This window comes from Nycticebus coucang, chromosome 14 (assembly GCF_027406575.1).
Source record: "Nycticebus coucang isolate mNycCou1 chromosome 14, mNycCou1.pri, whole genome shotgun sequence".
NCBI lineage: Eukaryota > Metazoa > Chordata > Mammalia > Primates > Lorisidae > Nycticebus > Nycticebus coucang.
Window position 1 is genome coordinate 67,747,064 of NC_069793.1, and position 24,405 is coordinate 67,771,468.

The window sequence follows — 24,405 nt, forward strand, 5'->3', positions numbered from 1 at the left end:
GGTGCCATAGTTGGGGTCTGGGGACAGAAGAAGGGCACTATGGCAGACAAGGGCCTGGGCAGGGAGGCTGTGGGAACTCACTGGCTGCGAGGACTGGGGCCAATCTCTGCCCCTTCTAATCTCAGTCTCCACCCGTATAAAATGGGAATAACAGGACTGCTCTGCAGAGACCCTGGGAGAGCGCCCAGGAGACTGGATATGAAAACAGAGACAGGTTTGAGGGGTGATGCAACTTCTTATTTATTAATATATAATAACAAAAAAGATAAAGCTCATATCTTCAACTGTTCAGGTCTTTGTTATAATGTCTTGGTTGCTTTGTCTGGGCTGGCCGTGACCTTCAGCTCCGGGGTCTGGGCTAGGAAGACGTTCCAGTGACCTGCATGGAGGAAGAGAGAAGTGTGTGTGTGTGTGTGTGTATACACACGTGTGCACAACATGCAGTGGCTAGGAGTGGGAAAGCTTAGGGCAAGGAAGAACTGCATGAGCCAGGGTTTGGAGCCTAAGGGAGCATAGAGGCGAGTGTCCTCCTCACTTAGTTCTGCCACAGGGCCCCAGCCCTCAACCAACCAATGTTTGGGGCACAGGGCTGGTTTCCTGACACCTGTTGTGAATTCTTGCCTCCCCCACCCAAGGCCCCACATCTTCCTAAGAGTAAAGTAGAGCAAATTCAGGGTATCAGGAAGAAAGGGGTTAGAGAGGGTGTAGGAAGCACCAGGGATTGGGGGCTCAGACTTCCCTACAGTTCTGTTTCCCCCACCCCCATGACCAAATCTAGCCAGCTCTGCTTTACCTTCCTGCTCCCAAGTTGAGAAATCTCTGGCCCAGACGCCCACTGGATTCCTGTGCTGGGAACTGACGTCTGTGGCTGGCAGTCGCCCCACACCAGCCCCCCTCCCGGCACCAGCAGCCTGGGAACGCCCCAAGAGACTCCAGCCTCCACCCTGCCCCCTTCCCAGGCCCCATTCCTCAGCCAAGGGTCCTACCTTCGTGGGTGCCAGCGAGCAGCTGGAAGTTCTGTGCCTCTTTCCGGAAGTCTTGCTTCCTGACTTTCTTGATCTGAATCAAGTGGAAGACTCCTGAGGGCAGAGACAGGGCCATGAGCAGGAAAGGCAGGACATACGGTGAGTGAGACAGGGTGACACAGACACAGAACTAACCGGGACACCTCCCTCCGCTGTGCCCACGCTCGTCAGGCACCAAATCCATTGATTACGCTTCCTCAACTCTTTGACTCTTCCATCCCACTGCCACACTCCTCACTCAAGCCTTGTCTGGTCACTAGAATGGCAGCTAGCCCCTTTCACTCCCCGTCTAATCCCTAATCCTGAGGTCACTCCAGGATGTGTGCATTACCCTGTCATTCCCCTTCTCTGACTTCCCTGCTTCTGCCACCAGCACCATCCCGCTCTCTCAGCATTCACCTGTCCCCAGTGCAGGGAGGGAGGGAAGGCAAGAAGAAAGGAGGGACGGAGGCAGGTAGGCTGGCCCACATGGACTGGTCAAGCTTTTCTCTGGGCATAGACCATGTGATAAAATAAGACAGCAAAGAACTAGCAAGTGTCGGAGTTACCATGCCTTGCCTATGCTCTAGCCCTAACCAAATATTAGGTCCCCGAGGGTGTAAATCTTTTACAAATGACATCCCCCGCCTGTGGAATATCTTCTACTACTCCCTTCTGTTCTGCTGTTGTCACCAAGTGAGCTCCTACCAATCTCCCAAGGCTTAATTGCTCCTTGGGGCACCCATATAGCACTTGGCTTCTGTTTGTGATTCTATTTTTTTTTTTTTCTGAGGCAAAGTCTCATCCTGTGCCTTGGGTAGAGTGCTGTGGCATCATAGCTCACAGCAACCTCAAACTTGGGCTCAATAGATCCCCTTGCCTATGCTTCTTGAGTAGCTGAGACTACAGGTGCCCACCACAATGCCCGGCTAGTTTTTCTATTTTTAGTAGAGACAGAGTCTTGCTTTTGCTCAGGCTGGTCTCGAACTCTGGAGCTCAAGCAATTCACCAACTTGGGCCTCCTAGAGTACTAAGATTACAGGTGCGAGCCACTGTGCCCGACCTGGTTATACCTAGTCCCAAAGGGCCATGATTGTGTCTAGTCCTGCTTCCACCACCAGACTGGGAACTCCTGGAGGGCTTTCCTCTGTGTCCCTTGAGCATGGCCTTCGTTAGGCATGTAGAATGAATGACTCCTTGAATGGATGGTTGGACAAATATATGTGTGCCTAGTCTAGACCAGGCCTTGAGGGGAAATGAGGTAGTATCTGGATCCCATAAGGTTTGCATCTCATGGAGATCTGGCCACTAACACTACACATGGCACTGAGGTCCTGAGCACATGGGCTATGAATTTGCCACAGCTGTTCCCCACCAAGGTCTCTGGCCAGAAAGAACAGATGCAACCAGCAAGGCCTCTACTAGGCCAGAACCACCTTCAAGAAAACCAAGAACTTGCCCTGCTTATGGGAATCAGAGTGGGTCCCACCAAAGGGAACCAAAGATGCTCAGTTCCAGGAAATGTTTAGCACCATCCTTGGCACTCCCAGCCCAGATGTCAAGTTGTAGAAGAAACTCCAAAGACTGAGGGGCTGCATCACACTGGCAGGCAATAAACATGAGAAGAAATGGGGACAGGTGCTTCTACAGGCCTGCTGTTGCATGCTCCCTGGCTCACAGAACAACTGGAGAAGAGTGACAGGGATGAGGATGGGTCCTCACGCTATAGTCTGTAAAGCATAATTGGGCCTAGAACCAAGAGCCAGCATGAAGGCCATGCTCTTCGTGCTCTTTGAAGGGCTGTGCCAGGTCTGAGGGCAGCTGTGCTCTGTGGCTCCCCAGGGTAGAGCTGGCACCGCTGGGTGAATCCCAGGAAATAGGACAGGCTCAGCTCAGTGTGAGGACACGCCCTCTCCGGGCTGAGCCATCAGTGTCAAAAGTGAATCACCTGTCTGGGAGTGGGAGCAGTGGGTATGTGCAGTCAGGGGCCAAACACCATAAGGAGGCTTCAGGGGGACTTCTTCCCAGGCAGGGCTTGGAACAGAGATCCTTGAGGTCCTTTCTACTCTGAAACTTTAGACTCTAATAGGCCCTTAACCCTAGGCCAACTCTGCTGAGATCCTGGTGCCTAGGGCTGGTCCAACTGTGGTGTGGTCTCACCTAGCTTCTGCCTGCTCCCTTTGTTTTCACTCCTCCGAGTGAGGAATCAGTGAGCGGTTCTCACTGATAGTCAGCCCTGGGGAGTATGTGTTGACACTCCCCAGTCTGGGACGGGGAGGGAATGGGGAGGCCAATGGGATGGTGCATTTAGGCAGCCCAGGGTGTCAGAAGAAGGAGGTGGTTTGTTAGTGGCAAGATGGTATGGCCTGGCATTGTAAAGTTGAAGGGTCCCCCACCCCCTTCTTGTTCCCTTTCTGCTGGGCCTGGTGACAATCAGATTGGTCACGTGCCATCCTGGCACACCTTGGCCTTCCTCAGGCAGTTCCCTAAAGGTGTAAGATCCCCTCTGTGGAGACAGCCCTAGGGATAGTCAGGCATGGGTATGAATCTTTGCTTTACTGTTTAAACTGCATGACTTTTAGCAAGTTGTTTGACCTCTCAGGCTCAGTTTTCTTATCTGCAAAATGGAGAACCCCCTTAGGGTTCTTGGGAGAATTCAATATGGCACATTATATACAGTGCCCGCTACACACCAGTCACAGAGCACAGGGCATATGAGCGTGGGCTCTGAGGCTGTCACTGCCATCCTGCCTCTCTAAATCAGGAGGCCTATCTTCCACAAAGCCTTCCCTGACCTAGGTCACTAAGCCATAAGCTCCTAAGGACAGAGGCTGGGGCCTATTACTCTCTGTGGTCTCAGGACCTGGCAAGGGGGGCATCCGGGGAGAGTAAAGATGCAGCCAGCACCTGCCTAGGGACTGATGGCATCTTAAGGCTCAAGAAACTGTATGGGTCACTGACTCTAACTCCCAGATGCAGGCAGAATCCCCTCCCACCTCAGCCCTTGTTTGCACACTTCTACATGTAGCGTGCTCCCTCCCTTCCACTATAGGAAGGCTCTAAGTATGAGAAAGTTCTTCTCATTGAGCTAAAACCTCCTTCTCTACAATTCTAACCAACCTGATGTAGGATGAGAAAGACATTTTTAGCGCTTACTACATGCAAGGGGCTGTACCTATGTCATTTCATTTAATTCTCCAAAACTTTCTTCCCTAATTAACAGAAGAGAAAACTAAGGCCCAGAGAGGTCATGTGATTGCCTGAGGCCACACAACTAAAAATCAGCAGAGCCAGGATTTGAACCCAAGTCTGCCTGATTCCAAAGCCCCTGCTTATTGTCTGACCCTTGTGGTCACTTAGAATATGGCCCTTCGGAGCCATGAAGCCAGCAGTCCTGCCCCCGGAGTCTTCTCTTCTCCAGGCTGAAGAGCTCCACTTTCTTCGTCCATTCCTCCTAGGACAGGGGGCGGAGTAGAGCAGGTAAAGAGCCGCATCTGACGTCACAAGACATGGGCTCTAGCTCCCGTCCTCCACTTACTGGCTGTGTGGCCTTGGGCCAGGTACTTCACCTCTCTGAGCCTCAGTTTCCTCATCTGTAAAATGGGGATAATAATACCTAACTCTCAGGATCGTTGAGGATCAAATGAGATAGTGAACGTGGAAGCACTTTGTAAATTCTAAAGTGCTACACACATTTGGTTATTATTATTACTGTCATTGTCATCATTCTTACCATCATTCCCTCTTCCATCCCCCCCACCTGCCCAGCCAAACCCATCAGTAGAGGAAAGTGACCAAAACTCACACTGAATGAGTTTAGTTTGGATAGTGTCTTAATGTTTCACTCTACCCAGGGGATTTATGTTTTACAAGAGGCACAAAACTGAGAAAATTCTCTTGGCCATCAGTTGATAGTATGAGCAGTGTGTTAAATAAGGTGAGTTTCTCACAGAATGAGAAATATGTTCTGATACCTTGAAGTGATAAAATCTACTGCTTAGAAAAGGCTGACCTAGCTAGCCTCAAGGCCCTCCTGCTGTGAGGGCCCTCCTGTTTGAAAAGATCTCTGCCACCCAGTGTTGAGACCCTATTGTCAGACATCCCTGTATTTCATTAGGGTAGGCCTTACCCTGCCTGACTCCATGCAAGGTGCAGCAGCACCTTCCCTCCGGGAGAGGGAGCACTTTGAGACCTTGACATCTCAGAAAGTGAGCTTAACAGAACTGTCAGGGAATGAGACAGAACCATCGTCTCCCTACATCTTGGAATCAGGGACTCTTAAACCTGGAAAGGTGGACAGGGTAGCTGATCAAAACATCCCTAAGGCCCCTGCGGGGTCAGGAGCACAGACAGGAGGACAGGCCGGCGGCATACCCAGCTGGGAGTGAACCACACCTACCTTTTACCAGCTTCCAGAGGTAGATCTCCACCTGGTCAGAAGTCTCATGCTCCAGGGCAAAGCGATGCAGGTTGTCTGGGCTGGGGGATACTGACGTGTGGACAAGGACCCGGCCTGGTGCCTTGGGACACCTGGTGGAACTGATCTCAGTGTGGCCAGGGTCTGTCTTATCCTCTGAGGGAGACAAGAAGCTAATGAAGTGTTCAATAAACATTGGCTATTCCTCCTGGAAGTCCTAATACTTTAAAATTTTATGACTTCATGGAATGCAGAACATTATTTGATTTTGTCAACAAGCTGTGAATCTATTACTGTAACATCAGATGTTCCATAAATTTACTACTTTTCAAGTCTGACATTTTCTACTCCTGTGCTTCCAACATCTCATGCATGTACACCCCTCGTCTGTGGCTCTGAGTGCACATCCTTCTGTATGAGACATCGAAGTGTCTGTGGCCTTAGGGACAGAGACCTAGGGCTTACTCTGGCCAGTGCCCTCCTGCCCCTGCCCCCGCCCCTCTTCACACCTGGGCAAATCTTGCAGCACTTCCCAGCCACTTTCTCAGGGTGACGGCAGGGGTACTCGGTGGGGCAGTTCACGCGCTGGCAGTCCTGGTGACCATCCTGACAGGTGCACAGGATGCAGGGCAGACGGCCGAAGGAGCGAAAGGCTGGGTGCCACACCTCCCCGTGGGAATACGTCTTCCCACCATGCACGCAGGCTGGAATGAGGATGGCAGGAAGGCAGGGGGCTCAGTGCCTCAGGCCTGGCCAAAGCCTCTGATCCAGCAGTGGGTAGGGCAGGCCGCTGGGGGCCCCCACTCCACCAGTCTAGCCCAGCCACTGCCAGCAAAGCACAGGGGAGGGTATAAACCTGTCCTGGGCCCCTCTCACTGACATCTCTCCACCTATGCACTTAGGGCTAAGAAGGGCCCAGGAACTTGTTGAGTTTGGAGAGTCCTCTCCTGCCCTCAGGGTGCTTCTGTTGGAGCAAGGAGAGTGCTGACCTGGCAGGAGGGGAACTGGGATAAATTTCTGTCACCACCTGGCCCTTTGAGCCCTAGCAGGACCCTTTCCCCTTCTCTGCCTCTGGGTCCCTTGTGTACAAAGGGGGGCTGGGACTATGTAGCCCCACAGCTTTTCCCTCCCCACTAGCTGGGGTGCTCTGCAGTGAGGCCCCTTTGTTCCCCTTTTGCAGCCGTGGCTGCTCCTTGGGCCACCTTCCCCACTCCATCTCCTACAGCCCAGCTCTGCTCCCTCCTTTCGTTGTCAAAAACTTTCCCTCCACATTTTCTAATATTAATTTATTTACAGTATCTCCTAACATGATCTGGGCAGAGACCACTTTTTGCCTATTCATTCTGTCTCCCCCATTTCCTAGCAAAAAAATATTGCTGTGCTGTTCCAGCCCTGGCTCTGCCTCTAAATCAATACTCTGAACCTTAGTGTCCTTGTCTATCAAATGGGGGTTGAACCTGATGACCTTTAAAGGCACCTGCAGATTTGATGCTCTTTGAGTCAACCACCTCATGGACAAGTTGGGATGAGGGAACCACTGGTGGGAGGATGCAGGGTGGGTCAGTGGGAGCAGGCAGGGCCTGCCTCTTAGATTGGAGGAGGTCCAGTCCCCACCTTTCTTATGTTTCTCCTTCAGGACGATCTTGACAGTTGTGCTGCCTGCCCCTTTTGGTCGGAAGTGTCGAGGGATGAAGCCCAGAGGGGTGCTGAGGCCGGTGGGGGCCGGGGTGCCCAGACCCCTCTTTCTCCCACCATCACCCACACACAGTTCCTGAGAATGTCTCTGCAGAAGGCAGGGAGGGTGAAGAACACTGAGTGTGGCAGGGCACTGCTGGTAGAGGGACAGCAAGACTGGCTGCAGCAAGAGCCTAGGGGTGACACCAAGGAAGAGGGGGCACAGGCTAGGGCCAGGGAGATTTGGAGTGGGTATGAGATGTTTACAGACTGTGGATCTTTGAAAACTTAGGATAGTGATTGGGAAATCAGCTTCCACAGAGTCCTACTCAGGCCTTGTCAGAGACAGGGGGGGCCTTGGCAATGGAGTGTGCAAAGGCTGCTGAGGTCTTGATGTGGGGTATGTAACTGATAAGGGATGCGGAGAACTTAATATTTAAGAAACAGAAGATGAGCATGTAGTGAGGATGTGAGTCAGGAAATTCCTCACTGTTTGGTAAGACTGAGGAGCTGGGACAAGGGGCTGAGTCTCTGAACATCCCACTGGGCCCTGGAATCCCACGGGGCATGACTAAGAGCAGGCCCCATCCTGAGACAAAGGGTCTCTGGAACTCAGGCCCCCCTTTCCTGAGCCCCTGCCCCTCCAGATCAGGTCCTGGGAGAACCGGCAGTGACAGCAAAAGGTGTGTGCTGCATGCAGCTCCAAGCCATGGGAAAGGACCCTATTTTGTCCCTCACTGACCCAGCGTCACTCATATTCCTTCTTCTACAGCCCGTTCCTGCCTGGTACAGTCTCTGAGTCTGTTCTTTAATGGCCCAGAGCCTGTCCCCACAGGGCTCCCAGGAAATGCTTGCTGAGTGGAATAGAGCTAAGAAAGAATACAGGACCCAACCTCCAAATGGTGACTTGCTGCAGGCACCCAGCAAGTCAGTAAGTAGCTGATCAGGGCCTGGAACTAAGCCCAAGTGGGCTTCACTTACACTTTCTCCTGGGGAGAGGTGAGAAGGATGGGAGTGGAATGGCTCAGAGCCCCAGCAGAGAAGGCCCAGCCTGACAAGGCAGGATGAGGCAGAGAAAGGTAAGGTCTTGAGCTCAGAAGGGAACCCAGACTGAAAGAGATTCACATTGTAGACCAGACGTCCTCAAACTTTTTAAACCGGGGCCAATTCACTGTCCTTCAGACCGCTGGAGGGCCGGACTATAGTTTAAAAAGAAAAAAAACTATGAACAAATTCCTATGCACACTGCACATATCTTATTATTTTTTTTTGTAGAGATAGAGTCTTACTTTACTGCCCTCGGTAGAGTGCCATGGCGTCACATGGCTCACAGCAACCTCCAGCTCTTGGGCTTATGCAATTCTCTTGCCTCAGCCTCCCGAGCAGCTGGGACTACAGGCGCCCGCCACAACGCCTGGCTATTTTTTTGTTGCAGTTTGGCCGGAGCTGGGTTTGAACCCGCCACCCTCGGTATATGGGGCGGGCTCCCTACTCACTGAGCCACAGGTGCCGCCCACATACCTTATTTTGAAGTAAAAAACAAAACGTGAACAAATACAATTCACACTGCTTTATGTGGCCCGCGGGCCACAGTTTGAGGATGCCTGTTGTAGACACAGGGCAGGGGACTTGAGTTACATTCTCCCACCTCTCTCCTCTCAGACCACACAGAATTAAATAGATAAGCCCATCTTATCTCTTATCTCTTGACCAAGAGTGAGAAGGGTCAAGATAGAGGTAGGAACAGAGAGATAGACCTCAAAGAACCAGTATTTCAGAAACTGGGTGGGAAGTCCGGCCCAGGTCAGAGGCCATTCACTTGGGGATCATGCTCCCCAGAAGCAAACTGAACTAAGGAGAGATGTCGGCTCTGGACAGAATAGTGTTAAAAATTCCCCAAGAGGGAAATGAGGAAGACTGGGCCTGCTCCTGCCCTGTGTGGTGACCTGTTTTCTTCTGGGCCTGTCCTTGCCTATCAGCCAAGATGGTAACCATGATGGGAGAGGGGATGGAAGACAGTGGGGGGCGAACGTAGCTGACCCCAGGGAATGAAGGAGAAGTGAATACAGTAACTGGTATGGCCTGCTCCAGCCATGAAGATGTAGGCACCCCCAACTCCTACCCTGTCGGAAAAGCTGTGCACTCACCACCCCACGGCGTGACTGTGTGGTGTCCTCTTCAGCTGATTTCTCACTTGCCCCATCTGAAAACTCAGGGAAGTCGGGTCAGCCTCAGGCTATGACGCCTTGCTGTCTGGAGCCCTGAGGCCTCCAGCTAGAGGCTCTGCCCCTCCCCAAGTCCTAGTGCCACTTCTGTGGCCCAGCCCAACAGCAGGTCCTTTGCCCCAGTGGAGCTTATTCTGCTTCTCATTACAGCCTCTCTTCATCCTTGTTAGGTTAATGAAGTCCCTACAACTGGATGGCTGTTTCAGTTTCCCCACACTGACCTCCTGGTCACCATTAGGATTGATATGCTTCGCTGGAACAGAGCATCTTGTTTAGTTCATACTTAAAAGCTACCTTCTGAGACCCAGGGCCATACATACCATCAGTGCCCACCAGTGATGGCCCAAAGGCCCCGAATCCTATCCTTTGCAATCTCTTGGGCACACTCCACCCTGGTACACTCGAAGTCACCAGGCCTAGTTACACTATATACTCCCAGGGCCTTACCTTACAGCCCCCCAGCTTGAACACCTAGGACTCTCCCAGCCCCGATTCCTTGGGGGAAGCAGCACACAGAGCCCTTGGAGCCCTGCAGCTTCTTGGAGTCCTGAGTGGCTCTGGCTGCCACCGGACATTCCTATTCGGAGACCCAGAACAGGGTGGCGCTTGTGGCTCAGAGGAGTAGGGGACCGGCCCCATATGCCGGAGGTGGCGGGTTCAAACCCAGACCCGGCCAAAAACTGAAAAAAAAAAAAAAAAAAAGCAAAGAGCATCACCCAAGAATTACACGTGCAGCCAAGCTGGTATTCATGTTCAAAAACAACAGAGGCCCAGAACACTGGAACTAGGCTGAGAAACCACCAAGGCCAACCTCTCAGTGTATCTGCAGCACACCTGAGGCCCAGAGAGGGAGAGGAATCTGTGAAGTTACTGGAGGAATCAGGACGAAACTCCTGGTTCAGTGCCTCTTCTAAAATGCCAAAATGCCAGCATGTGGGGACACATTCCACGGTGGTGCACTCCCTGGCCTGAGTGCTGCCTCCTCCGGGAAGCTTTCCTTGACTACCCTAGTTCTACCACTTCATTCTCCTGAAGCTCAGTCTGTCCTTCACTAGCCAATGTGTTGGCCTCTCTGATTCAGACAGAGATTCTACCCAGATTCTGCTTCACAGACATGCTCTGAGTCCCAGTGAGAACACCGTGCCCAGCTTTGCCACGGAGATGACAGGAGGAGACGTGGTCCTTACCTATATGTATGGACTACTCGTGTGCCCTTCTGGTCCGTCGGCCTCCTCTGACTGCTGGGACTTAACTTTTTTTTATTTTATATAGACAGAGTCTCACTTTGTCACCCTGGGTAGAGTGCCCTGGTGTTACAGTTACCTCCACACTTGGGCACAGGAGATTCTCTTGCCTCAGCCTCTCGAGTAGCTGGTACTACAGGCGCCCGCCACACCGTCCGGCTATTTTTTTATTGTTGTTGCAGTTTGGCCAGGGCTGGGTTTGAACCTACCACCCTCGGTATATGGAGCCAGAGCCCTACTCACTGAGCCACAGGCGCCGCCCTGACTGCGGGGTCTTTGTCCCCTTGTTGCAGGCATTGCAGCAGCACCCCTCAGCTCAGCCTCTCCTCATGGCCATGCCTCCTGTCCCTGTCCCTCACCCCACTCCTGCCTGTTTGGGGGGTACCTAGCACCCACTGCATGGCGAAACAAGGAATTAATATCCTAGGGGAGGCCCTTTGACCAGTGGACATAAGTTGGTAGCTGGTGGGTATGTTCTTACCTCACCGCCTCCAACCCCTCGACTCCCCTGAGAAGCAGAAGACCACTCAGAGCAACAGGTCATGCTGGCTTTTGAGCAGACCCTAGCTCCCAAACACTTTCTTATGTTGCTTCTCTCACCTTCCCTGCTTCACTCCCCCTTTCTCTCATTCCTGCTTCCAGGGATTTCAATAAAAAAAATACGTGGCACATCTGTCTCTGCCACCAGCTCTGCTTTCTGAGGGGCCCTGCCTATACCACCACTCTGGAGGCAGGAATGGTCCGCTAAATGCTGCTTGTGACCTGAGGTTCCCCGGCTCTAACAGTGCAGGGCTAGGTCCGTGGAGTGGAGGGGAGGGTGGGCACTGCCAGATCTGGGGACAGACTCACCTTTGCAGGCCTGGCAGCAGGAGTCAGGCAGCGGGAGGGGTGAGGGGCAGCCTGGTTCAGGGCAGGTCGTGAGGCCGCAGTAGATTTGGCCCTCCTGAGGGACAGAACAAACAGAGACTGGGAAATGAGCTGTCATGAGGACCTGCCTTGGGGGCTAGAAGAGCAACATTACCTGGGGGCAAATGGCCTTGAGGACCCCCCCCAGGTGGGGGAGGGAGGGAGCAGCACAGAGGCCCAGCCAGCTCAGAGGAAGAGTCCCCACTCCCCCTTCCAGGCCCTGCAGGAGACATTCATCCTTCAGCTAGTAAAGCTTTTGCACATCCCATCTCTCTCTGGGCTCTCACAGCGAGAGGTAGGGTTCCTCCCGTCTCATAGATGATGAGCCTGGAGCAGGGCCTAAAGCCACCTTCAGTCAGAGAGACAGCTGGGACAGAATGGAAGAGAGCCCGGTCTTCAGGCTTTTCCTACTGAAATCAATGTCCTTCTCCCTTGGCTTAGAACAGCGGGCGCACAGGGCTGGGTGGGGGGAACACCTGGGCTCATCTTGCTCTTACTGAAGGCTCTTGGTCATCAACTTCAGGTTCAAGCCTAGAAAGGCAAGACTACAGAGGAAAGGGCCTTCTGGGAGTCAGGGGAGCAGATGACCTTTGGGAAGTCACTGTCCTCTGGGCCTGAGGTTCCTCCTCTGAGAAGGGGGGGCATGTCCAACTGGAGTGTAAAGATCAGGGAGGGAATGGTGGCGAAAACCCTTTTTGAACTGTAAGGGGAGGAAACGATACTGCCTTGAGTCCTTTCCCTATTCCTTTCCCAACAAGTCTGAGAAGTGGATCTGATTCCTCAGGTGGGATGGGAGCCAAGCCAGCCCTATATAAACAGGGAGAAGGCCCAAAGGAATCACAAGAGTGCTCTCACAGCCCCAGCCCCATTGTGTCCATCTCTTCCCACAGCCTCTCCTGATCCAAGCTCTGGTCCCGTCCTGGGAGGCAGCATGACAAGGGAAAAGAACATGGGCTTGGAAGTCAGGTAGTCCTGGGTCTGAATTCTGGCTCTGCCACACTCTCTAGTTGTGTGACCTTAGGCAAGTCACTTAACTGTTTTAAGCACCAGTTTCCTCATCTGAAAACTAGGAATAGTGATATCCAGCCAGGCACACTGGCTCAGGCTGGGCACAGTGGCTCATGCCTATAATCCTAGCACTCTGGGAGGCCAAAGCTGGTGGACTGCTTGAGCTCAGGAGTTCAAGACCAGCCTGAGCAAAGCAAACCCCCCACCTACTAAAAATAGAAAAAGTAGCTGGCTGTTGTGGTGGGCACCTGTAGTCCCAGCTACTTGGAAGGCTGAGGCAGGAGGATTGCTTGAGCCCAAGAGTTTGAGACTGCTGTGAACTATGATGCCATGGCACTCTATTTAGGGAGATAGAGTGAGGCTGTCTCAAAAAAATTTTTGAAAAAAAAAAAATAGTGATATCCTCTCCAGAGGTTGTTGGGATACTGTAGTAAACAAGGGTTTCTATGAACGTAGGGACACAATATACTAGGACTGTTGCCAGAGGCTCACAGTCTGCAAAAAGTAATTGCTTGTTAGGTTGGTTTGGAAGTAGTTACTCCTCGTTATGTGTGGGTGATCCTTTAAGATTCAGAGCCTCAGACTGATAACACCCTCTCAAAGGAAGGTGGAAGAAGCAGGCCCAAGAGAAGCAACTTGCTCATGGTCATCGAGAAACCAGGACAATGCTGGAGCCAAACACTGGTCTCCAATACCTACTCTAGAGATAATATTAGAGATCACTCGGCCAGGCTCCCTATGTACTCAGCTCTGATGGCACCAGGTGGGTAGTAAGGAAATCAGGAGGACAGGGGTTGCTCTTGCCAATCCCCATGAGTTGCTGTAAGGTTTAGAAATGACATACCAGAAAGCCACCTGCAAACCTATAGAAGGGTCACACAGAAACACCTCTCCACAAGGAGGAGGCAAAGACTTTCCAGATCTCCATCCCCTGATAACACTGCAGAGTCAGCCCTGACTGGCTCTAGGACTCTGCCCACAGGCAGGAGGAGTTTAAGTAGCTTTAGATAAAATTGCATTTGCTATAAACAGTCTGTCCCTGTCCCTGTACCCCAGGACTGGTAACTAGTCATTCATTTGTTCATTCTTTCATTCAACTATCATTACAGACATCCTCTGTGTGTGCCTGGCCCTGGACCAAGTACAGCAGAGGATGCAGAAATAAAATGGGTATGTTTCCTCCCCTCAAGGAATGCAGTGTCTCCTGGGGAAACAGAAAGCTCAGGAGGTGTGGAAGTCCAGAGAAGGGTCACCTGACCCAGCTAGGGCCAGGACGTTCCAAACCCTAGAAGTTCCCTTCCCCCTGAGCCCCTCATTTGCTTTGGCCAGGAAACAATCTCCCACCCCCAGTCCACACTACTACATTCCTTTCAGGCCCAGACCACTGACTGGGGCAGAAGGGAAGCAGAGGGCCTTACGGTGCAGCTGCAGAGGACACACTGGTTGGGCAGTCGGGAGGGGAACAGCTCGTGGGCACTGAAGATCTCTCCATGTTGGTACATGGTTCCATTGTGCTGGCAGGACTTTGGGGGGGCCCGGAGCCCAGAGGGGGTATGAGGTTCTGTAGGTAGGGATGGGCAGGAGGAAGAAGAAAATGAGGTTTCATGTGATCTAATATCTCTGCTAGAATCAACTAGGCCACTTTTCTGAAGACTGTGCATCTTATCTCATCTTCACGTTTAAATCAAACTCTGGCTTCGGCCTTGCCAGCCATTGCCCACATCAGCCAACCAAGAGATCCTACTGACACTGACACCTGACCACATCATTTCCTCCCATGGCCCCCCACCACAGCCTTTCAACCGCTCAGTGTCTGAGCCAACCCTCCAGCAGAGCAAGAAGGAAAAGCCAGAAGCCTCTGCTCCACTGAGCCTCTGCTCAGGTGGCACCCGAGTTGGTTCATTCCACACTGCACTAGTGTTCATGGAGCTCCTGCTAGTGCCAGACACTGTTCTAGGCACTGAGGATACAGCACTGACAAAACAGAGCCCCCACTCTCATAGACTATGGCAAGTTGAGCCAGCTGGGATGATCTAGACTGTCACTAGACTGTGCTTGTCTTTCACGGGTCACCAGAGCCCCTCTCTTCACCACCTGCCCATTAGTCAGTCTTCATCCTGCCTGGTCGAATGGTAAAGCCTCTGGTCCTGAGAGAACCCACTCATTCACTCAAGATACCTTTACCAGCTGGGCGCAGTGGCTCACGCCAGTAATCCTAGTACTCTGGGAGGCCGAAGCAAGAGGATCACCTGAGCTCAGGAGTTTGAGACCAGCCTGAGCAAGAGTGAGACTCTATCTCTACTGAAAATAGAAAAACACTAGCCAGGCATGATGGCGGGCACCTGCAGTCCCAGCTACTCGGGAGGCTGAGGCAAGAGAACTGCTTGAGCCCAAGAGTTTGAGATTGCTGTGAGTTATGACATCACGACACTCAACCTGGGGTGACAGAGTGAGACTCTATCGCAAAAGAAAAAGAAAAGAAGACACTTTTACCAAGCACTCCTCTGTACCAGGCACCATGCCAGGCATTGGGAATGGACTGATGAATAAGACTCAGCCCCTGCCATCAAGAAACTCCAAACTTCACTGGGTAGAGAGACAAGCCACAGAATGGCACTCCCGTGAGGGCCAGGGCGGATGGAGGCACAGCCGCTGTGGCAGCACTGAGTCGGGAGGGTGGTCAGGTGCTTCCTGAGGGCCTGCTGGCTGAGCTGAGTCTTGAAGGACAGGCAGAGCCAAGCAGACAGAGGAGCAGGGGACAGAAAGAGAGGGAGTGAACAGCATTTGAACAAGACTGCTTAGCTTCAGTTTGTCCCCTGATAACAGTGCAGAGTCAGCCCTGCCTGTCCATAGGCCCAACTCTGCCCATAGGCAGGAGGAGTTTACATAGCTGTGGGCCCAGCACAGCGGGTTGCGGTAGGGGAATCCCAAAGTCAGCAGGAGAGGAGAGAACCCTTGGTGTCAGTGTCAGGCATGGAGGAGGCAGGATAAAGCTGAGGGCCTCTGCTTCCCTCGGGAGCCCAGAACCAGAAATGTCTATGGCCCCAGTCAGAGCCCTACTAGGCTCCCACCTCGAAAATGAGCCCTTCTCCACAGAGAATCCACAGGAGAGTGGTGCCAGAGCCTGCAGTTAAAGCCAAAACCTGAAGCCGCTTCCTTCTTCACCTTCTTGATGCTTCTAGATAACCAATTCTCCTCTCAACATCTCCCTCATTTCTAAGTTGGCCTCCCCCCAGTCACCACTCACTGGCCACTTGGTTATGCCAGAACCACTTCTCTCTCTTACCTCCACTCCCTAACATATCACTTTCAGAGGGTCTTAGAATCTTAAAATCCTGGGATCATAGACATTTAGCATCAGGACAAAGTCGTCAAGTCTCAGCTAGGACTGGGAAGAGTCTCCGAGTACCTGAACCAGCCCCTTTAGTCATCTCCGGCCCCACAGTGGTCATCCTGCAGTCTCCCCACAGGGCCTTCCAGACCAGATCACTCACCCCTCCTCTCCAGAGTGTGTCCATTCTCTCCAGCTCCCAACAGCCAGAGAGAGATTGGAGCCCGTGTCCAATCGACAGGCTAAGCAAGCCCGTTTCCTTCAGCTACTTTCCACATTTTCTCCCTCCTCCTGCAGGGCACACCTACTAAGAATGAGTTTGCTGCTGCCCCAGCACTGTGTGGGGATCCGAGATGTTTCCCTCCCTGAACACCTTTGTGTCTCAACACCCCTAATGCATAGAGAGACTGCCCCTCTCCTTCCAGGGCCCTCCCTCAGCCAGAGACCGTATTGGGAGTGACACAGAAGTCAGTGGGCAATGGGAGGCTGGTGCCAGGGGAGAAGCAGGGCTACTTACCTACACACCTGGGACAGCACTGCTGTGGCTCCGTCACAGGCTGGGGGCAGTGGACAGGTGGACAGTGGAGGCGGTAACAACTCACATGGGCATTCTGAAGGGGACACAAAGGTCAGCCCTGGTTCCAAGGAACCATTGCCTCCCACCTGTGGCTAGCCTTTCCCCAAACCCGCACCCCCAGTGCAGAACTCTGTACTTGTTTTGATCCCATGATAGGCTTGAAAACAATGAGCTCAACTGTGCCCAGCTCCTCCCCTTCCCCTGTCCAGGATGGGATCTCACTTGGCCCATCCTCCTCCCACCCTCGAGAAGGGCAGACCTGCTCATGGATTTGCTCATACATCATGTGCCCTTCGTAGTGTTTGAGAAATACAAGTAAAAGCCTTGAGTTATTTTGACGTTGGTCAAAGTTATTTTGACTGTGCCCTCTTAACTCTGGGTGTGAGCATTGTGATCAACAGAGGAATGTTAACAGGAGGGCAGGTGACGATGCAGGGGACGAGACTAAAACCCTGCAACAGAGACAACTCAGGGCTTTGCGATCTCACCCCCTGAATCTCGGGTTGCAAAGACAAAGCCTTTGGTACCAGAGAAAGAGGGGCCCAAAGTCCTCTTTTTCAAGTACAGCAAATGAGAATGAATTGGGCAGAGAAACAAACACAGAGAGATGAGGAGAAGCAGAAGAGAGGCTCCCACCCTTTTGGGAGGTTTCCCCATCTCTCCCGCTTGTCAGCCCTTCCCGCACCTTCCCTTCCCTCCGTTACAGGGCTCACTCCACTGGATTGTGGAGACATCTGCATCATTCTCATCCAGGTAACCCTAAAATTCCAAGGGAGTTATCAGCCCAGGGCCTCACTCCAAGTCACTGTATGCTAAAATCTGAATAAGCAAATGAGTGGGTAGATGAGAGCAAGTAAAGAGGGATGGAGGGTCTCTCTATACATGAATGGAGCCAGCTTTATTCAAAACTTGGAAGTTGTCAAAGTTTTTTGTTTCCTGCCTCCTAACCCCTCTGGCTCCTTTCCCCTGCCGTGGCCCACCCCAGTTCCCTGACAGTACTTCTCCCTGAGGCAGCCTCTTGCCCCATGGAAGAGCCTAGACCAGCCCTAGCTCTTCTGGGGTCACTACTTCTCAAGATGGTCAGGGGTAATCATGAGAACTAATCAGTGCCAAGGGGTACCCCAGAGCCCACAAAACTGGCCTGAGCTCTAACGGGGCCTTCTAGAGGCCCAGCACAAACAGCCACTTAATAAATGTCTAGAGAGGAAACTGAGGATGGGGTGTCAGGGGCTATGTGGCCTGAAGAGTCAGAACCTCTCTCTAAGAATCTAAGATTCCAGCCTTAGAAGAGCCAGGGAATAGATGACCAGCAGCAGGCAGCAGGCAGCGGGATAGGGACTGGGTGTGGGGAACACCACGTGGCTGGTTAAGCCCTCTGCAGCTAAAGGGAGCTCTTAGGGAGCCATAGTTTCCATTTATTGAGTGGCTACTGGGTAGTGGCTTTATATCATATGTAAAAAGATTATCTCACTTCATCTTCTCCACAACCCTACAAGTAATAATTGTTATCCACACTTCTAAAATGAGAAAAGAGCCTCTCTGAGAAGTTCAATTGCCTAAGATCACAGTGCCTGGGCCCATGCGCTGTCCACAACACTGAGCCACCTCTGGCAGATGGGGCACTCGCTCAATATTTGCTGCATGTCTGCTGGGTGACAGGCCCTCTTCTGAGTAGTAGGGACATACCATTGAATGGGACAGAAGCTTCCATTGTCACAGAACTTACATCCTATCACAGTGAGAGACAGACTATAAAAAAATTAAGTAGGAACAAGACAATGTCAGATGTTAAATGTATGATAATAAAATGGAGTCATGTGGTGTAGCTCACAGAGCTAGACTACTTTAGAAACATCTGTCAGGGAAGGCCTCAGGAGGAGGCAACGTTTATGCTGTGAACTGGGAGATGAGAAGGAGCCATTCATGAGAAGATCTGGGGAGAAGACATTCCAGGTAGAAGGAACAAGTGGAAATTGAGTCTCAAGTGTTGGGAGGACTGACAGAAGATCAGCGTGGCCGCGGCAGAGTGAGCCAGTATGAAATGAAGTTGGAAAATCAGGCAGAGTCAGAGGACACAGAGCCCCCAACAGGGCCTGTGAATTTTACCGTAGGTGCAACAAGAAGCTGTCAGAGGGTATTAAGAGCAGAATGACGTGATCAGCTTTATGTTCAGAAAAGATCATGCTAGCTGTATGTGGAGGGTGGGCTTAACGTGGGGAATGCCCATGAGAGATGCCGGTGGCTTGGAGCAGGGGAGCGGTGATGGTGGAGAGCAGAGGTGTATTTTGGAGACACCAGTGACAGTCCTTTGGGTTGAGGAAACTGCGTGTATGTGAACTCTGGGGAAGGAGAAATGAATTAACTCCAATGGATCAAAAAACTTGGATTTTGTCAAGTGGACCACATGCTACGTCTGGAGTTTCCTTTCTTTTCTCCAGCTATGTTGCATAAAGTGCTTTATGAAAAGGCCGATTGGCCTCAGATGTGTTAAGGAAAACCAAGAGGAAGCAACTGTGGGGGGTTGTGTCCCCATTCCCGCCTGTGGGCCACACAGTAGAAGCAAGACGGAGAAGCCCCAAGAGTGGGAGCCCAGGGTCAGAGTCAGGAGAGGGGCTGGCCCACCCTCCTCCACCTCCTAGCATCTCCTGGGGAGCTCTTCTCTGCTCCTATCTCAGAGAGTTCTGTTTAACAAGGGAGGCTCTTAGAGGCCTTCTGCATTCCTCTCCCAGCTCTGTGCAAGGAAAGAGAGGGGCTCGGGGCCTGGCTCCAGCTAGAAGCTACTACCCCTTCCTGCCAAGCATAGCACCCAGACAAAGAAAGCTGGGGACATTCAGACTGAGGGGTTTTCGAGCCTCCTAAGCCACACCCTTCTCTTCCACCCCTCCAACCTCATACTTTACTTGCGAATTCTGGACCATATGAGGGTCTCATTTATTCTACCCAGCTGATTTTACAAGACCCTATGGAGATGCTGGGTTGCCATGGTGTGGGAGAAGATGGAGGTGAAAACAAAGTCTCTGCACCAGTCGGTTCAGCCTCTGGCAGGGCATTGTTTTGGGCATGAGTGAGGGCCCGGCAAGACCTGCTCTCAGAGGCCCAGTCTAAGAGGGGCATAATCGACATACACAGGTAATTATGACACCTGGCCAACAGTGATTAGAGTAGAGTAGAGGACATGGATCCTGATGTGGATCCCAGAAGAAAATACTTCCAGGTGAAGGACATTTGCTCATTTGGGTAAAGCCCCAAAGAACGGGCCGGGTGCAGTGGCTCTTGCCTGTAATCCTAGCTGTCTGGGAGGCCAAGGCAGGAGTTCTAGACCACGCTGAGCAAGAGACTAAAAACACAAAAATTAGCTGGCACCTGTAGTCCCAGTTACTTGGGAGGCTGAGGCAAAAGGTTCACTTGAACCCAGGTATTTGAAGTTGCTATGAGCTAGGATGACACAACGGCACTCTAGCCTAGGGCAACAGAGTAAGACTCTGTCTCAAATAAAAAAAAAAAAAAAAAGAGGCCTGTTTGCCCTGGAAATGGAGGCCCATTCATCATGTATGGTGAATGTATCCTATTTTGTAAACTTTCTTACTCTGTAAACTATCATTCTTGTCGTCAGTAAACTTTGTTTCATGCTTGCCTTAAATTAAAAAAAAAAAAAGAATAAATATTTGGGCCCCCAATGGAATTAAAAAAACACATTCTAAGGTAGGGCAGGAGAGGTGGCTGGAAGGAATGGGCGGTAAAGTCAAAAAAGGTTTTACCGTGGCCACACAGGTACTAGTACTGGGTGGAAAGCAGGCTGGGACGGGAGATGGGAGACTCAGGTCCTCATCCAAGCCCAGCCAGCCCATTGTGCGACTTATATCTGGGAGGCACACAGTCACCATCTTCTCCTATGTGTTGAGTCCTTAGTAGTGAAGTGGCTTGCCCCAAGTCCCTCCGCCGCTGCTGACAGCATGATTCTAGGGGGCTTGGTTCCAGGATGCCCCGGACCTCCAGAGTCAGGCTGTCCTCCCTCCCTCTGGAGTGAATTTTCTGGAAGTTTCCCAGACATACCTGATGCAGGGGGCCAAAGGAACCTACCTCAGCACAGGTGCAGCGCAGGCAGTACATCAGGCCTTGTGGCTCCAGGTAGGGGTGCCAGCTTTCACCAGGGGAGTATCTCTTCCCATGGAAAAGGCAGAACATGCCTGGGCCTGGTAAACCAACCAGTGCTCTGTTAGTCCCAGGACACTCCAGCCCAAGGACCTTGTCGCACCTCTCCTCCTTTCTGACTCTAAGAAGGAAGTCCTCTGCCCACTTAGGCAAAAGAGAATCTGCGGGTAGTCCGGGGCCAGGATGTCTGAGCTTGAGTCCCAGCTTGACCACGCCCTTGCTGACATCAGGTAATGTCTCTACCCCTTTCTGAGCCTTAACACTTATCTCACGGGGCAGTTAGGGATCAAGCAGTGAAAATGCTTTACAGACTTAAATTGTGGTGTAGATGTCAGTTGTCATGATTAGATGATTAATATGAGGTACAAAGAGGATAAATTACAGTGCTAGGAGCACAGTCAGTCACCAGGCAGGGATGACAGCAGTAGTGTCCTGACTCTTGATCCAGTGCTCCTCTGCCTTCATAATCACACCTTCTCATTTACTTATTTATTTATGTAGTACATCACAACACCCTTCCTTCCTTCCTTCTCTCCTCTCTTTCCTCTCCTATCCCTTTCTCTCCCCACTACCCTGAACACTGGGTCCTCTCTGGGTCCTGCGGCCTTCACTTTGAATAAAGCCCCTCACAGCAACTTTCCTGCCTTCATACTGAGTGTGCTACATCCCCAGATCTTACTGAGCCACGATGGAAAGGTTGTTAGAAAACTGACATTTAAGTATCCTTAAAAATGGTCATTGTGACTACTATGATTTGTGATTGCCATGTCCGTTGATTTTTTTTTTGTAATCTGCACATCAGTTGTCAATATGTAGATGAAGACTTCTAAGAATGATCGAGATCCATTAGTTTTGTACAATGGGTTAGAGAGCTCTCCTGCCATCCTGCGTTCTAGACACCTCTGCCCCTCTCTCTCCTCTCAAAGCCTAACAGTCCCCTCTCACCCCCACCTGTTACCCACTCACTGCCCATCTTGGTCAGTCCTCCCAGGCTAGTGCTGCAGCTCCCGACCCTCTGTCTCCTGCCCTGTCCCTGCCAACCATCCTCCATGCAGGTACCCGTTGATCTTCACAACCCAGAGGGATGCTGTCTTTCCTATGGGAAAATTCTCTATTACCTGGGCCCTTTTCAGGAGGAACTGGGCGCCCAGCACAAGCTAAGTGCCAGCAAATGTTTGCTGAATTAAATGAGATTGAAACAGGGAGAGAGGAACCAATGCACTTATTGACTTATCTTCTCCATGCTGAACTCTTTACAGAAGTTACTTATTTCATATCATTCTTGTTTGGACAATTAAATTGGAAAATCCTGAGCCTAGTTCCTGACACATGGTAGGATGCTATTATTAAAATAGTTATGGTGGGCAGTGCCCACAGCTTAGTGGGTAGGGTGTGGGCCACAAGTACCAGGGCTGGTGGGTTCAAACCCAACCCTGGCCCTCGAAAACAAAAAAATAGCCAGGCATTGTGGCAGGCGCCTAGTAGTCCCAGCTACTCGGGAGGCTGAGGCAAGGGGATCAGTTGAGCACAAGAATTTGAGGTTACTGTGAGCTATGATGCTACAGCACTCTCCTGAGAGCAACAAAGTGAGACTCTGTCTCAATGAAAAATAAATAAATACATACATAAAATAAAATAATTATGATAACAATCACAAAGACACATATCCATCTTACTGTGCCTGTGCTTGTTAAATCATAATTATTAAAAAACTAAGGCTCACAGAGACTAAGTGACTGGCCTAAAGCCCTCCAGCTAGTGATTTCAACCCAGGACTCCAGGCTCCAAAGCACGGCCCTTGGGTTTCATTCACCTCATCACAGATGGCTTTTTACCCAATCCCAGGACCTAAAAGCTCAACTCCTTTTTCTCTCTGCCCCACAGGCCACCATCCCCTATGCCACTTTTCTCCTAGACCTCGTTGGTCTGGAATCTAGAAGTTGACTTTCATGCTTCCTCCTTCCCACTTATTAGAATCAAGTATCTTGGAAACATGGCCTCTTACACTTCCTGAATCACATTCTCTCAGACTTTTACACTCCCCAAAGACACATCTCCTGGGAATAGGAGATCATGGACCATTCCTAACCATTACAGTTTTCTTTATAAGAAACTGACATTCAGCCTTCCTCTGACTCCCCACACTGCTCCTTCTCTGCCCTCTTGGGCCTTTTAGGACAAAGATTTGAGGCTACATGATGCCTTCAGTCTGTGTGTTGAGGGCTGCTGAGGACCCCAGGAACACATGGCTTAGTTCCTTCCCCATCCCCTGAAAGTGGAGGGGTGATCAAAGTTTGTCTCTCACATTCCATGGCAAGTCAGCAAGGCCGGGCCGGCCCGGCTGGCCTGGATCAAATGAGCTGTGTTTATCTCTCAGCCTCTACTGCCAGAGCGCGTGGGACATAGGCCCAGCTGGGGTGCCGGTCAGAGCCAACCCAACTCTCCAAGGAGTGAATAATGTCTTTCTTCCTTAGTCTCCTCCCCTGACCAGGAAGGGAGAGATTGCAACACTGCCACCACCTTAGGTCTCAGCCTGTTGCTGAAGAAACCTTGTCCTACCTTCCTTGGGGGCAGCCCTGCAGCCCCAGCCCCCGTGCCAAGTGGCACCCCCCTACCTCACCGCCTGCTCGGAGCATGAAGACAGAGACTGCCTCAGCCAATGCCTAGGCCAGAAGGCCCCTTCCCTCCACCAACAGATCTGGCAGAGACTGAGAATGTGGGGGGCCTGGCAGGAGGTCTCCTGTGGCCACAATCCCCACCCTACCACAACTTCTAAGGTGAGAGGCATAAGGAAGGGTGGCATTGCCTGGAGCTCTCTCTTTTTCTAGGGAGGTGAGTGCCCAAGGCCATGCCAAATCCAGCAGGAGGTAGACTTGCCAGGCGGCAGGGCCCTGGCACTAGCCCGGATCCTGTATGAGGCTCAGGGAAAGACCTCTAGCTCCTTAAGCTACAAGTTCACTGTGTGAGGTTCAGGAAGACTCCTTCTTCCCTTCTCTGAGCCTCAGCTTCCCACCTGAGAAATAAGAGAAGTGAGGCAAACTATGATCTTCGAAGATTTTCTGCATGGATAGTTTATGAATCCATGATTTCAAGATTCTAAGACTCCAGAGATCTAGGTTTCTATGAATCGAGATTTCAGAACTTCATGTTTCCAAAAGCCTACAATTCACAAAACACAACGCTTCTAAAATTGTACCACGTTATGGCTCTGAAATTGGATCATTCCAAGAGTCTAGTCTTGGATATGCTGATGGTCCCACATTCCAGCTCTCAGGGCTGTAAGGAAGATTAGAATGAGCTTCAGGGAGCCAGTGGGGCCAATTCTGAGTGATTTTGTGAAGGAAGCTGTTTGTCTCTAACATCTCCCTCCTTCCCCACCTCACCCTCTGGACCCCATGGCCTTCCTACTCCTGCCCTGGCCCTGCCCTTCTTTCTCTCCCACCCACCACCACTCCTCATCTCACCCAACCGTGCCTGTGTCCCTCTCCCCAGCTCTCGGGCAAGTGCACCTTCTCTCAGGGTCCTTCTGGATGGAGTCAGACAGGCTAGGGTTCAAATTGTGGATTCGGCTTTTATTTGCACCCTGAGTTTAGAGAAGTTACTCGACCATTCCAGGCCTCTGTTTCCATATCTGTTAAGGGGAACCAAGAATAGTCCTTATCATGTGGGGGTTTTGTAAAGTTAAATCAGGTGTCATGTGCCCTATGCCTGACATTAATATATTAGACACTCAGTAAACCAACAGGTAAAAACAAACAGACAAAAATTAGATCTGGGTACTGACCCCAAACTTCCTTAACAGTCTCTCTCGTGGTATTACTTTGATTCCCAGAACTCTAGGAGGCAGCCTCCAGGCACCCATTATAG

The 24,405-nt window shown here is 51.4% G+C and overlaps 1 protein-coding gene across 2 annotated transcripts in view; it reads right to left on the bottom strand.

Moving 5' to 3' along the window:
* Nucleotides 1–221: 221 nt before the first annotated feature.
* CHRDL2 (chordin like 2) overlaps nucleotides 222–24,405 on the bottom strand; it is a 31,955-nt gene continuing 7,771 nt past the window's right edge. The window contains exons 2-12 of one of the 2 annotated variants that reach the window (XM_053561363.1): nucleotides 20,467–20,579; nucleotides 16,327–16,420; nucleotides 13,897–14,039; nucleotides 11,414–11,507; nucleotides 9,243–9,298; nucleotides 7,036–7,204; nucleotides 5,931–6,125; nucleotides 5,404–5,577; nucleotides 4,543–4,597; nucleotides 987–1,079; nucleotides 222–379 (exon numbers count right to left, since the gene is read on the bottom strand). In XM_053561363.1, coding sequence (XP_053417338.1) covers nucleotides 289–379; nucleotides 987–1,079; nucleotides 4,543–4,597; nucleotides 5,404–5,577; nucleotides 5,931–6,125; nucleotides 7,036–7,204; nucleotides 9,243–9,298; nucleotides 11,414–11,507; nucleotides 13,897–14,039; nucleotides 16,327–16,420; nucleotides 20,467–20,579 — 1,277 coding nt within the window. In that variant the 3' untranslated portion in view covers nucleotides 222–288. The remainder of the gene's footprint in view (nucleotides 380–986; nucleotides 1,080–4,542; nucleotides 4,598–5,403; nucleotides 5,578–5,930; nucleotides 6,126–7,035; nucleotides 7,205–9,242; nucleotides 9,299–11,413; nucleotides 11,508–13,896; nucleotides 14,040–16,326; nucleotides 16,421–20,466; nucleotides 20,580–24,405) is intronic. The other variant, XM_053561364.1, reaches the window with a different exon arrangement.